This window comes from Neopsephotus bourkii, unplaced genomic scaffold (genome assembly GCF_033783945.1).
Source record: "Neopsephotus bourkii isolate Nb327-2 ecotype Australia unplaced genomic scaffold, CSIRO-AGI_Nbou_v1 NB_1678, whole genome shotgun sequence".
NCBI lineage: Eukaryota > Metazoa > Chordata > Aves > Psittaciformes > Psittacidae > Neopsephotus > Neopsephotus bourkii.
The window spans coordinates 204,234-218,739 of NW_026902152.1; the positions used below are offsets into that span (position 1 = coordinate 204,234).

Consider the following 14,506-nt stretch of genomic DNA (forward strand, 5'->3'; position numbering starts at 1 on the left):
CCTTTGGAGGCGCCTCTTAGCAGCTGTGAAAGAAAGGTTTCTGTACAAGGACGATGTTATGAGTGGTTTGGCCAACTGGACCGTGACAGAGCATCCGATCTCTGAGGGAATCAGCCATCGCAGAGACAATCTACATATGCCAGATGCTGGGGATGCATCTTTAGATCCAGATGAAGTCGAATGTACATGACCCATGTGGCAGAAATTTACATGGAGTCCACCGTCATCATATGCCCACACACTGGCATCAATAACCTGGCATGACGTAGTACCACCAACAGTGGATAAAGTGATCTGTCAACTCTGAAAGTTCGAAGACCATCTCACCCCTTCCGTCATTTCAGCTGTGGAAAAGCTGTCTCAGGAGTTCAAGCAATTGAGAGACGATCTATCTGATCTATCCAGCTCCCCATGTGCGACAACACACGTCTCAGCTATTAACAAAAGGTGTCCTACTGCTGGAGAGAGAACATATAGGAGGTACATGCCACAGGCCACCCTATAATTTTACCTGCAGGATCACGGAGAAGACATGAAGAAGCGGGACAGAAAACCTACGTCATCCCTTGAGGAATGGGTGCGTGAATTGGAGAACAAAGGTCAAGGATGATTATCCCATGAAAGCTGCGGCTTCAGTCTCTGGTGAGTAGTTTCCCAGATGGAGTGGAAGAGCTGATTTTACTCCAGCTCCCATGATAAAGATGTGTTTTCTTTCTACAAGGTGTAAGTGACCAGTATGGCAATCACTATTAGAGGGGCCCTGCCTCCAGCCAGGTGGAGGTAAGGGACAATAGGATTTACGGGACTGTGTGGTGCAGATGGCCTGGCACATCAGTCCCACAGAAGTATAAGGCTCTATTAGATACCAGTGTACAGTGTATCCTGCCATCAAGCTATCAAGAGGTGGAACCCATTTATATTTCTGGAGTGACAGGAGGATCCCAAGAGTTAAACTATACTGGAGGCTGAAACCAACCTGACTGGGAATATGTGGCAAAAGCACCCTATTGTGACTGGTCCAGAGGCTCCATGCATCCTCAGCATAGTCTACCTCAGGAGAGAGTACTTCAAAGACCTAAAAGGGTACCAATGGGCTTTTGGTATTGCTGCTTTGGAGACTGAGGAAATTGAGTAGCTGTCCACCTTGCCTGGTTTCTCAGAGGATCCTTTTGTTGTGGGGCTGCTGAAGGTCAAAGAACAACAAGTGCCAATTGCTAACACAACAGTGCACTGGTGGCAACATCACACCAACCGAGACTCCCGGATTCCCATCCGTAGGCTGATCTGTAGACTGGAGAACCAAGGAGTGACCAGTAGGACCTGCCCACCCTTTAACAGCCCCATATGGCCAGTGCAAAAGTCTAACGGAGAGTGGAGACTAACAGTAACTATTGTGGCCTGAACGAAGTCATACCACCACTGAGTGCTGCCATACCAAACATGCTAGAACTTCAGTATGAACTGAAGTCAAAGGCAGCCAAGTGGTATGCCACAACTGATACTGCCGATGTATTTTTCTCAATTCCTTTAGCAGCAGAGTGCAGGTCACAGTTTGCTTGTACTTGGAGGGGCGTCCAGTACACTTGGAACCGACTGCCCCAGGGTTGAAAACACAGCCCTACCATCTGCCCTGGACTGATCCAGACTGCACTGGAACAGGGGCAAGCTCCAGAACATCTGCAATATATTGATGACATTATTGTGTGGGGCGATACAGTAGAAGAAGTCTTTGAGAAAGGGAGGAAAATAATCCAAATCCTGCTGAAAGCCAGTTCTGACATAAAATGGAGTGAGGTCAAGGGACCTGCACAGGAGATTCAATTTTTGGGAATAAAATGGCAAGATGGACATCGCCAGATCCCTACAGATGTGATGAACAAGATAACAGCAATGTCTCCACAAGCTAATAAGAAAGAAACACAAGCTTTCTTGGGTGCAGTGGGGCTCTGGAGAATGCACATCCCAAATTACGGTTCAGTTGTAAGCCCTCTCTACCATGTGACCTGGAAGAAGAAAGATTTTAAATGGGGCCCTAAGCAACAACAACCCTTTGAGCAAATTAAACGAGAGATAGTTCATGCAGTAGCCCCTGGTCCAGTTTGGACCAGGCCTGATGTAAAAAATGTGCTCTACACACAGCCAGGGAGAATGGTCCTACCTGGAGCCTCTGGCAGAAAGCTCCAAGGAGACTCCAGGCCGACCCCTTGGCTTTTGGAGCTGGGGATACAGAGGATCTGAGGCCAGCTATACCCCAACTGAAAAAGAGACACTGGCAGTCTATGAAGAGGTTTGAGCTGCTTCAGAAGTGACTGGTACTGAAGCACAGCTCCTCCTGGCACCCCGGTTGCCCGTGCTGGGCTGGATGTTCAAAGGTCGGGTCTCCTCTACACATCATGCAACCGATGCCACATGGAGTAAGTGGCCTGCACAAATTACACAATGAGCTCAAGCAGGAAATCCCAGTCGTCCAGGAATTCTAGAAGTCATCATGGACTGGCCAGAGGGCAAAGATTTGGAATGTCACCAGAGGAGGATGTGATGCGTGCTGAAGCATATAATAAACTGTCAGAAAGTGGAAAGCAGTATGCCTTGTTCACTGATGGGCCCTGCCATAATGTGGGAAAGCATCGGAGATGGAAGGCAGCTGTATGGAATCCTCAACGACAAGTTGCAGAAACTGCTGAAGGAGAGGGTGAATTGAGTCAGTTTGCTGAGGTGAAAGCCATCCAGCTGGCCCTGGACACTGCTGAATGAGAAAAGGGGCCAGTACTTTTTCTCTATACTGACTCATGGATAGTGGCAAACGCCCTGTAGGGGTGGTTGCAGTAATGGAAGCAGAGCAACTGGCAACGCAGAGGTAAACCTATCTGGGCTGCTGCACTGTGGAAAGATATCACTGCCCAGATGCAGAACCTGGTGGTGAAGGTACGCCATGCAGATGCTCATGTACCCAAGAGTTGGGCCGCTGAGGAACACCAGAACAACCAACAGGTGAATAAAGCTGCTAAGATTGAAGTGGCTCAGATGGACTTAGACTGGCAACATAAGGGTGAATTATTTTTGGCTTGGTGGGCCCATGACACTTCAGGCCATCAGGGCAGAAATGCAACATACAGATGGGCTCACGATTGAGGGGTGGACTTAACAATGGACACTATGCCCAGGTTATTCACGAATGAGTAACATGCTGCAGTTAAGCAAGCTAAATGGTTAAACCCTCTTTGGTATGGAGGACGATGGCTGAAGTATAAATATGGGGAGGCCTGGCAGATTGACTGTATCACACTGCCACCAAGCCGCCAAGGCAAGCGCCATGTGCTTACCACAGTGGAAGCAACCACCGGATGGCTGGAAACATAAGCTGTGCCCCATGCCACTGCACGGAACACTATCCTGGGCCTTGAGAAAGAGATTTTGTGGCGACATGGCACCCCAGAGAGAAGGGAGTCGGATAATGAGACTCATTTCCGAACAACCTTATAGACACTTGGGCCGAACAGCATGGCATTGAGTGGGTACATCACATCCCCTACCATGCACCAGCCTCTGGGAAAATCAAACAGTACAATGGGCTGTTAAAAACTACACTGAGAGCAATGGGTGGGGGAACTTTCAAACATCGGGATACACACCAAAGGCCACCTGGGTGGTCAACACTAGAGAATCTGCCACCAGGGCTGGCCCAGCCCAGTCAGAACTTTCACATACTGTAGAGGGGGATAAAGCTCCTGTGGTGCACATAAAGAATTTGCTGGGGAAGACAGTCTCGGTTATTCATTCTTCACGTAAAGGCAAACCCACTTGTGGGATTGTTTTTGCTCACAGACGTGGATACATTTGGGGGGTAATGTGCAAAGATGGGGAAGTCCAATGTGTACCTCAAGGGGATATGATTTTAGGGGAAAACAGCCAATGAACTCAATTATATGCTATTGCCTGCTATGTAGCACTTTTATAGCCCACCAACTAGATGTCTTCAGGTCACCAGTGGCTGGCCCTGACTTCCCTCTGATCATCATCCCAACAAAGAATGAACTTTAATGAAACCAGATGAGCTCAGCAGTGATGAGTTCCGCAGTGTCATCAGCAGGCAACAATCCAACACTGCACAGCGTCAATCCACTCTGAAAGACTGTTACAAGAGATGGAGCCTGACATCATGGACCGGATGAACTCAGCAGCTTTACAGGGATTGGCCCATGGACTCAGGAATGATACCTCACCCTTTGTGTGTGGGTGGATGAGTATATATATATATATATGTATATATATATATATGCGTCCCAAGCGACCCAATGGTCAGGAAATCAAGTAAGGGAGCTAGGAGACTAGCATGGTTAAAAGGAGCTGCTGGGCAAACTCAAGTGGAAAAGGAGAATCTATGGATTATGGAAAGAGGGGCTGGCCACTTGGGAGGAATATAGGACAGTTGTTAGAGGATGTAGGGAGGCAATCAGGACAGCTAAGGCCTCCTTGGAACTTAATCTTGCTAGTCAGGTTAAGGACAATAGAAAGGGCTTCTTCAAATACATAGCAAATAAAACTAACACAAGAGGCAATATAGGCCCACTGCTGAACGAGGTGGGTGCCCTGGAGACAGAGGATATAAAGAAGGCAGAGGTGCTGAATGCCTTCTTTGCCTCTGTCTTTACTCCTGCAGACTCTCCCTGGGGGACCCAGATTCCTATTGCCCCAGAAGGAGTCAGGACAAAGGAGGAGTTTGCTTTGGTAGATGAGGATTGGGTTAGGGATCAGCTATGCAATCTGGACATCTATAAATCGATGGGTCCAGATGGAATACACCCACGGGTGCTGAGGGAGCTGGCGGAGGTCATTGCTCGGCCACTCTCCATCATCTTTGGTAAGCCATGGGAAACAGGAGAGGTGCCTGAGGATTGGAGGATGGCAAATGTCACACCAGTCTGTAAGAAGGGCAAGAAGGAGGACCCGGGTAATTATAGACCGGTCAGCCTTACCTCCATCCCTGGAAAGGTGGTGGAACAACTTATTCTTGACTCCATTTCTAGGCATATCAAGGATGAGGGGGTTATTAAGAACAGCCAACATGGTTTTATGAGGGGGAAGTCATGTTTGACCAACCTTATAGCCTTCTATGAGGAAGTGACTAGGTGGAGGGATGATGGTAGAGCAGTAGATGTGGTTTTTCTTGATTTCAGTAAGGCATTTGATACTGTCTCCCACAGCATTCTCACAGATAAGCTAAGGAAGTGTGGGCTTGACGATCAAGTAGTGAGGTGGATCAAGAACTGGTTGGAAGGAAGAAGGCAGAGAGTTGTGGTCAATGGTGCAGAATCTAGCTGGAGGTCTGTGACTAGTGGAGTCCCTCAGGGGTCGGTGCTGGGACCAGTGCTGTTTAATATTTTCATCAACGACCTGGATGAGGGAACCGAGTGTACTCTCAGCAAGTTCGCTGATGACACTAAACTGGGAGGAGTGGCTGACACACCAGAAGGCTGTGTTGCCATTCAGCGAGACCTGGACAGGCTGGAGAGTTGGGCGGGGAGAAATTTGATGAAATTCAACAAGGGCAAGTGTAGAGTCTTGCATCTGGGGAAGAACAACCCCATGTACCAGTACAGGTTGGGGACTGACCTGCTGGAAAGTAGCGAAGGGGAAAGGGACCTGGGGGTCCTGGTGGATAGGAGGATGACCATGAGCCAGCAATGCGCCTTTGTGGCCAAGAAGGCAAATGGCATCCTGGGGTGCATTAGAAAGGGTGTGGTTAGTAGGTCAAGAGAGATTCTCCTCCCCCTCTATTCTGCCTTGGTGAGGCTGCATCTGGAATATTGCATCCAATTCTGGGCCCCTCAGTTCAAGAAGGACAGGGAACTGCTTGAAAGAGTCCAGCGCAGAGCCACAAAGATGATTAGGGGAGTGGAACACCTCCCTTATGGGGAAAGGCTGAAGGAGCTGGGTCTCTTCAGCTTGGAGGAGACTGAGAGGTGACCTCATCAGTGTTTACAAATATGTAACGGGTGGGTGTCAGGATGACGGAGCTAGGCTTTTTTCAGTGATATCCAGTGATAGGACAAGGGGCAATGGATGTAAACTGGAGCATAGAAGGTTCCACGTTAACATCAGGAAGAAATTCTTTACTGTGAGAAAGGCTAGATCGCCTGGGTATCAGTTGGCGGGTGGTGAGCGGTGGTATTCTCTCCCCTCATTACTTCCCTTATCATTATTATTGGTGGTAGCAGCAGTGGTTTGTGTAATACCTTAGTTACTGGACTGTTCTTATCTCAACCCGCAGGAGTTACATTCTTTCCATTCTCCTCCCCATCCCTCCAGGAGCAGGGGGAGGAACAAGGGCGGGGAGGAACAAGGGCAGGGAGTGAGTGAGCGGCTGCGTGGTTCTCGGTTACAGGCTGGGCTTAAACCAAAACAAATATATATGGCAGCAGTTACTGACACATTGTAAGTGAAGTCACCTGGACAGGTAGCCTAAGTGACACTAGACAAATCGTCAGGCTACAAAAAAAGGTACTGAGTATGTTTAGGTTGGAGTTAGGAGGTCAACTGCTTTGTGATTTTTTAGTACCTGGTGTAGGCTCAGCCACAAACCACCAGTGACAGCATACGCTTTAGCACAACCTGCCAGCCAAGTTATGTTTAGCTCCACTTCCAGCAGTGGAGGAGGAAGGCATGCTCCAAAGCTACAGGACATACGCAGCTCAGGCCAAAGCAGAACAGAAGGATATGTTTACAGTCAGCAAACAAAAAAAAACAAAGGGGTTTGAGACTGATCATTAGAAGTTACATTAGGAAGTTTAGCTGCTTGTCTCAAGGCTGTGGCAACAAACAAATAATGCTTCACGAATTATTCTGACTCTTAAGAGAACCTCACTGCAAAGATTCTCTGTATTTCACATGACACATAAAAAAAAATCATGAGTTGCTTCCCTGGTGAGTTAAATTATTAGACGACAGAAACTAGTGGAGACAAATACAGATACTAAGACCTGACATGAAAAATAAGCAGCTTGTTCAGAAGGCTGTATGGCAGAAGGGATGCTGGGTCACCAAAACCAAATGGCAGTCAGAGGGAGGGACGATCATTCTGCAAGTAATTTTGCTGCTGGGATCACACTTCTTCACCTGTCAAACTGTCTGCATGAACACAGGAACTAAATTTTACTGGGAAAACTATTCCATTCTTAGTACACTGGCAGAGGACAGTCATTAATTCACAGTACTGGCAGCACTGGCATCCCATATGCAGTGCTTCGACTGCACCAGACTCACTTTGCTTTCAGAGAAATTAATTGCTGTGTCAACCTGAATGATCTAAGGACTTCAATCAGATAATAAAGGGAATCATAGAGTACAGAAGGGAATATATGCTTTGCTAAGCTTTTCTCTCTTCCTGGTAGGTAAAACCAGTTAATTCTAAGGAAGTTCACTTGATCCCCAGGAGGCTGCTGATCACTGAGATGTGATGCCTGAGGAGAGACAGAGATTTGGAATACACACAGGAGAACATAATGAGAACATGGCAACAGCTCCACTCTTTCACTCAGGCTGGAAACAGATGAGGTGCCTTTGTTGGAGGGGAAGTGACCAAGAATATTCTACACAGAAGGACCATTGGAGCACTCTTTTCTTGGCTAAAACCATACTTAAACAGATAACAGCCATAAACTACTTACTTGCCTGCTCCCCCACCATATGAGATACCAGCTGAGTTCATGCCAGCCAGAACGAAGTAGCCCTGAACAGTGGGTGACTCTCCCATGATACATCGCATATCTGGTGTGAAGGACTCTGGGCAGTTCACGAGCTGCATTATCTGCAGAGCCTCCAAATCTGGCATCCTGCGCAGAAGGGCACCCAGAAGTGGCTCTAGAGACAAATAAAAAAAAGACAGAAAGTAACACCCTTTGGTCTTGACACATCAGCTACTTCACCTTTGAAGCGGACAGCACCACAGTTCTGAGTCAGTATCTGAACAGATGGAGATTGCTTCTGTGTTTCAATACAGTCACAGGACAAAACATTAACCTGCTGGAACCAACTACTTGAAACAGATCCCTCAGCATACCATAACAGCAGCCATACCAGTCCAGACCTAGGGTCCAGCATTGTTCTCAACACTGCAAGAGTGCGTCCAGTTTTGCTAGGGAAAACAACAGGAACAGACATCAACTGGATATCTAGCAAGAAACAAGAACACGCAAATCTAGACGATGCTTGTCCCATGCACTCTGCCTCCACTTCCTATCAGCTCAGGATTTCCTCAAAACCTGGTATCTTTTACATTTTTAGTAACTCCGAACTCAATCTCTCTTCTAAGTACTTGACCCATCTTCCCCAAAGTCATGAAAACACCCCACAGGCACTGCGCCAAGGACTTCCACATGTTTAGGATTTGTTGTATTGAGAGATTTGTTGTATGAGGAATCACCATCTTTTGTTTTGAAATTCATGCTCAGTTAACTTTTTTTGATGCCTCCCAGCTGGCATAACAGAAGAGACAATAAGCATAAGATTCCCCTCCATCAAGTCCATCTCATTCAAGATTTCTTAGACCTCCATCTATTTCCCTTCTGTCATCTCTTTTCCTCAGCCCACTCAGACATTCTTTCCTTGGAAACGCTTCCAAGCTTTGCTCAGCCTCTTGCAGCCCCTCACCAGGCCTTCTCTGGTCACACAATGCCCTCTGGAGAAAGGCAGCCTAGAACAACAACTGGTGTCTGGCAAACAAAGGACTGAGTGTTGTATGACTGTGTTTTCTGCTCCTTTCTTAATAATTCCTAACTTGTCTTTTGCTTTAAGTGCTACTGAGCTGATGTCTTCACAGAACTACTACAACCTCAAGGTCAGTTCAAAGCCCATCATTTTGTATGGTACTCACACCTACCCCCTGGACTTGCGTCATTTCACATTTATCCTCATTGAATTTCCTTGCCACTTCATTGCCCAGTCACGCTGGTAAGGTCCTTTGGTAATTCTCCACAGTCTGACATTTGCGAGTGTTAATAAAGGGATAGGCTATCTGGTCTTGTTTTTCTTGTCACCACAACTTACCTCTGCAAAGTGCTGAAGGTAAAAGCCCTCAAGATTCAGCATTAATACTACTCCTCACTTTACATAAGCAGTAATAAGATTTCACATTATCTAAGAAATTACAAACAAAACCAATCTTTCTGACCTGCACTTTCTCTTCTTTCACGCATTAGAATTCCAGAATGAGAGCTTTAGCTACAGATATTTTTTCTTATCGATATAAAGAGGGATTAGTTAGATTTATTCTTGTATCCAGCCCAATATCTAAGCAACTCTACAGGCTATTTTAAAATCAAATGGTGTTTCAGCGAAAGAGATCAAAGCAGTAGCACAAGAGCTCAAGCCACAGCAACTGCAGCCCTAGAAAAGGATCAAATACTAGCTGAGTAAGCTCTGACTCTGCTCAACTGTTCAGTATGTTTGAACTGATAAAAAGGTAATGCTAGAATATAGAATGCAGTTGCTTCCGAAACTTGGGCAATTTGTGGGTGCCAGCAAGCAGTGCCTTTTCAGTTCAGCAGTACCAAGAAAATCAAAGACAAAGAAGGGGCAGAGGTCGATCAACTCATTAGTGAAGCCAGTATCATCAAGGAAGATCTGTAGTCCTACAAGATCTAAAACCCTTTAGCATATGCCAGCACAAAACTGCACCCCACCTTGGCCCCACCCCCTGGATGAATACAGTATCTCACAGAAATGAAAGTAAAATTAATCATTTTAACCTGGGGAATAGCTGGAAGAACGTAATACCACTGCAGAAAGGAATCAGTGATAATCCATCCATGCCTAGAATCACATACAGAGGCATGTGCCTTCACAAGGGAAAACTGAATCCCTGAAAAAAGGCAAATTTGAAAATGACAGAGCACAAACTTACCAGGCATAAGAGAGGGAAAAAACACCAACTCGACCATGCTATATTTTTTTCCTACAGAAAGAGCCCTCTGTGTCAAAGTACACACAAAATATAAGAACAGAAATAAAATGGGAAGAGAAAGACAGAATGTAATAAACCACCACTGTCAATGGTGGTAAGAAGTCTGGGAAGGAATAATACCAAGTTCTGTCCACAAAGCAACTGTCACTGATGGAAATGCACTTGGCAGCCAGTACTGAAGAGAGCTGCAGAAACAAAATACCACAGCTACGTGGCAGGTCAACAGTGTTGATGTCCAGCGTCACAAGAAGAGCAGCATGTGGCCCTGACAGTCAAAAATCAAATTAAATGGAAGAGTGATGGAAAGTTTATGTAGCACCTTGCTGCACTATAGGAAATTAGTATGTGCTGGGGGTTAGTGGGTGTTTTTAAACACTAGACAGATATTAAGGTAGTCCTTGATAAAGGAGTTCTGTGCAAATTACTGACAAATGAAGAGAAAAATGAATCTGAGAGAACATTCATCTTTCCCACACCTTTCAGGTGAAGGCAGACACACACACTGGCTGGTCAACAACAGCCTGCATTGTTGCCAACTCTGCCTCCTGCTGAAGCCAGGTGTTTCACTGCTGTGGGAATCTTTCTTCCCTAACATACCAAAATGATCCCAGTCTTCTTGGAGGTTGTGAATCTCCAGCTGGTTCCGTCCTTCTGTGAAGAGAGGTTTGGGGTTTTTTTCAAAGCCGCCTGAGAGGATGCCACCTTGCCAGTTGCGTATGTAGATCCTGCCATCTGGGTCTACGACCGCTGCAGAGGAAAGAAAACAGGTGGGAAAGAACTGAGAGAAGAGATAGCTGTCTTGGGCTGTTGTTCCATGCCACCAGACCCCATCTGCTAGCTGGGCCAAGCCACCTCCTGACATGAGAAGGGTCAACCTCAGTCCCCCAGCCCCACAATGTCACACCATTCTGGTTCTCACATGACACCTTGGCGGGCCAGTACAGATTACCAAACCAGCATCAACTCCCACCACAACCATGCATGCTAACTTTTGGGCAGCAGAGTAAACTGAACTGAACCTGAAAAGCACCCAAGCTGGCAGAACAGTGTTACCATGAGTGGGAGGACACAAGAGGGAGACAGATCCCTTGTGGCACTGATAAGCTATGATATACTGGCTTAGTTACACTGGTACTGCACCCAAGACCAGACCTTCCACCAAGAGATGTCCTGCCTTCCCCCTCTTCTAGTTAATTTTAGGAACAGTTAATTTTAATGGGCATGCATCACTCATCCAGTTTACTGCATGTCACCAGCACAAAGAAAGTGAGCAGCACTGAGGTGAGGACACAGAGTCAAGTCTGGATTGCTTCCTCCAGTGGTAGTCAGCTTAAAGCATTTATGATATACCAGCTGACATGTTCCATAGCAATCTTTTCCCTGTACAGGAAAGTTGTGTGTGTGTGTGTGTGTGTGTGTATATATACACACACTACATATATATGTATGTATGTATGTGCTAGTAAGTTTTGTTGTTATTACTCAGTTAAGTGAAGCACCTGGGGACTCTGGTTAGAAAGGGGAAATCCCTGGAGAATATATACATTAATCACTAGAAGCAGAAACTCCTGCTAACAATTGAGTAAATAAGCAAAGCTTCCTACTTCCCAACCACAGTTTTTAAACACAGGGGCTTTTCTTTAAGAGACTGAAAAGCCAGAATATGGGGGAGGAGCAACGACCTCAAGTGTCTGGTTGCCCCTGCAGTTCACAGACATGTAAATGCCATTGTAAAGCCTTAGTTTCAGCTGAAGGAAAGGAATAGATGGGCCCTTTAGGGACAGCAGCCTGTAAGGAAAACACAGTGCCAAGGCTAGCACCCTCCCCAGCCCACAGATGCAACAATCCAAGTCTCAGACACACCTACTAGTGAATCCAGAGCCATGACCATTCTCCTGCTAAGCTGACAAACTGTGAAAATCAATTTCTGCGACAAAAGCTTTTCCAAGAATAAGGCAAGAGATTCCTTCTACCACTGAAAGAGGATAGCTAGAGCAATTCAGCTAGAATGCACCTCACAATCCCAGATGAGCTGAGAACCGACAGCCATTAGTTGGCCTTTTTATCATAAACTAGATGCCCCCTTGGAAAGGCAGGTATAATTCATGGAGAAAAGTGAGGTATTGCTGAAGAAGACTTACTTGGTAAGTTGCTTGAGAGAGGCTCATTCAAAGGATGCGTCAGGATGTAGAAGTGTTCACAGGCATGGAGTGGGATATTGACTGCTTCCTCTGCAGCATGGCCCAACTCATAGGCCCACTGAAATAAAAACAAGTGCAGGTTAGAACACAAAACAAAAAAACTAACTCCAATAGAAAAGGCAGGACAAAAGCACGGGTCACCTCTGTGAGTTTGCTTTCATGTAAGACTATGTAAGATTTGGTTCAAGTCCTCTAAACCATAAACAGATACAGATTTTTTCTCTCTTAGGATCTGAATTATTTAGGATAAAGGTTGTTTTTCTGTTCCTCACACGAGAGCTAGAAAAAGTGGGGCCCTGATTCAAGACTAAGTAGCATCAACTTACAATACAAAAGCAAAACAAGATCTGTATAACAAAGCCAATGCTAAGGCCAGCCTCTAGAAGCAGAATAATTGGGATTTAGGTGCTTGTACTGCTAAAACCCATACCATCAAGACAGCCAGCTGCTAGTTGAGAAACAGCAACTATCAGATGTAATTTCACAGTGGAAAGGACAGGACACTAAGTAAAAAGAAAACAAAAGGAATTTTGGGGGCAGGAGGGAGAGAGAAGGGTAGAGGTTTAACTTTCTCACTAATAGCCACAACAAAATTCTTCCCAGAAGAAGGGCACACCGCCCAGGAGAGAGACCATTGGCAGAGTTGTACCAACAAGTTGCAGGGTGCTCCTTAGCAAGTTAACATCCAGCCTTTGGTAACAAGCAGAGAGCAAAACACTGTTCTCCTCCTTCATACCCCTGCTGGTCTGAGAAGCTGAATAACATGACTGTGATCTACTCCAGTAAACTAAGCCAAACACGAAACATAAAAAGGGGAAAATAAACACAAAACAAAAAAACCAACTGAGGGAAGTGCATGTGTCCTTAAGCAAACACAAAAAGACAGATTTCAGTAATTCAACCTGGCCAGCACAGTTGACAAAGTACTGGCATTTGATCTGTCCTCTGTCGGTCTCAATGGCAGTCACACGACCCTTCTGGACTGTGACATGACTGACGCTCGTCCTTTCATGGATCTGGACACCTGAAGTGAACATCAGAAGGTCAGTAAACCACAAGCCTTCTTTGTATGTGTCCAGCTGCTAATGTGAAACCCTTAAACCTAACCTACATACTTAATTTTCTCTTTAGGGCATGATTTTTATTCTTGACTTAGTAATTCTTAAGTGAAACCCTGTTACTGGTAAAATATCAGGCACCCAAATTGTACATAATTTAAAGGCCGAGATGATGAACAGTTACAGTGCTTTTTCCCCTCTGATAAAAACACCCTGGTATCCACAAGATCGAAAAAAAGAAGGAGTCTCAGCTATGGATTTCTTTTCATTACAATTCCTTTACGCAACAAAGTCTGTAGTTTCAGATGGCAAGACTCGTTATTTTGAAGAAAATCAGTTATTTTGGGGAAAAAAAAAATAATCAATTAACAGTACACAAAAAAAGCTCAACTAAAAGAAATGGAGAAAGGTATTTTCCCAAGTAGCTTCTTCCAACCTGATGGACTTTCATCCTTAATGACGTTTATCACTGTTATTGTATCTAACCTTTCTCCCATTTTTAGACTACTCCAAATTCGACAAAATACTGGGCAAACAGCATTTACAACTACACTTCCAAAGCCATTTCTAAAGCCTATGTACCCGATGAAATATTCCACATGGACTTCGGCACAACCTTTTATTTGTATATAATTATAGAATCATAGAATCAATTAAGTTGAAAAAAACCTTTAAGATCATCAACTCCAACCATTCCCCCAGTGCTGCCAAGGCCACCACTAAGCCATGTCACTGAGGGCTTGTCTACATGATTTGTGAACACTCTTTTGATCTGTAATTTTGAGTAAGGTCATACAAAGGACCTGACCTTTATTTTTATCATAAAAGAGTGTGTCCTTACTTAGAGAAATATACAACCACTAAGGACAACAAACTGGTGCTTGATTTACCATAGCAGATCTGTAAAGATTCAGTATGTTAAAAAAAAAAAAAAAAGAAAAATCAGATTGTATTCTGAGGAAAAACACAATTTAAAAGTATCTGAACCTGAAAGAAACAACCAAGTTTTGGTCTTCAGTGCTCAAGTCAGAATACCAAGAGATGCAAAACATAATTTTCTTTTATGAAAATAAGGTAACTACCATGCAGGAGAGCACTCTATAGATAAAAAAAACCTCATACCATTCCGTGAGGCAGCTGTTGCCAGAGCCAGACTCACACTGGCAGATGACACGAGAGCATCCTCTGGCACATACATGGCCCCCACAAGGTCATGGATGTTGATCAGTGGGTGGAGTTGTGCCACTTTCTTTGGGGTTATAATTTCACAAGGTATCCCCATTACA

At 45.2% G+C, this 14,506-nt stretch overlaps 1 protein-coding gene across 3 annotated transcripts in view; it reads right to left on the bottom strand.

Annotated features, from left to right (window-relative positions):
* Window positions 1-14,506, bottom strand: part of PDPR (pyruvate dehydrogenase phosphatase regulatory subunit) — a 29,697-nt gene that overhangs the window by 10,364 nt on the left and 4,827 nt on the right. Inside the window, exons 4-10 of one of the 3 annotated variants that reach the window (XM_061375848.1) lie at window positions 14,343-14,506; window positions 13,065-13,186; window positions 12,103-12,220; window positions 10,562-10,708; window positions 9,451-9,551; window position 7,896; window positions 7,668-7,860 (exon numbers count right to left, since the gene is read on the bottom strand). In XM_061375848.1, coding sequence (XP_061231832.1) covers window positions 7,668-7,860; window position 7,896; window positions 9,451-9,551; window positions 10,562-10,708; window positions 12,103-12,220; window positions 13,065-13,186; window positions 14,343-14,506 — 846 coding nt within the window. Of the gene's footprint in view, window positions 1-7,667; window positions 7,861-7,895; window positions 7,897-9,450; window positions 9,552-10,558; window positions 10,709-12,102; window positions 12,221-12,592; window positions 13,044-13,064; window positions 13,187-14,342 lie in introns of those variants that run through there. The other 2 variants (XM_061375846.1, XM_061375847.1) reach the window with 2 other exon arrangements.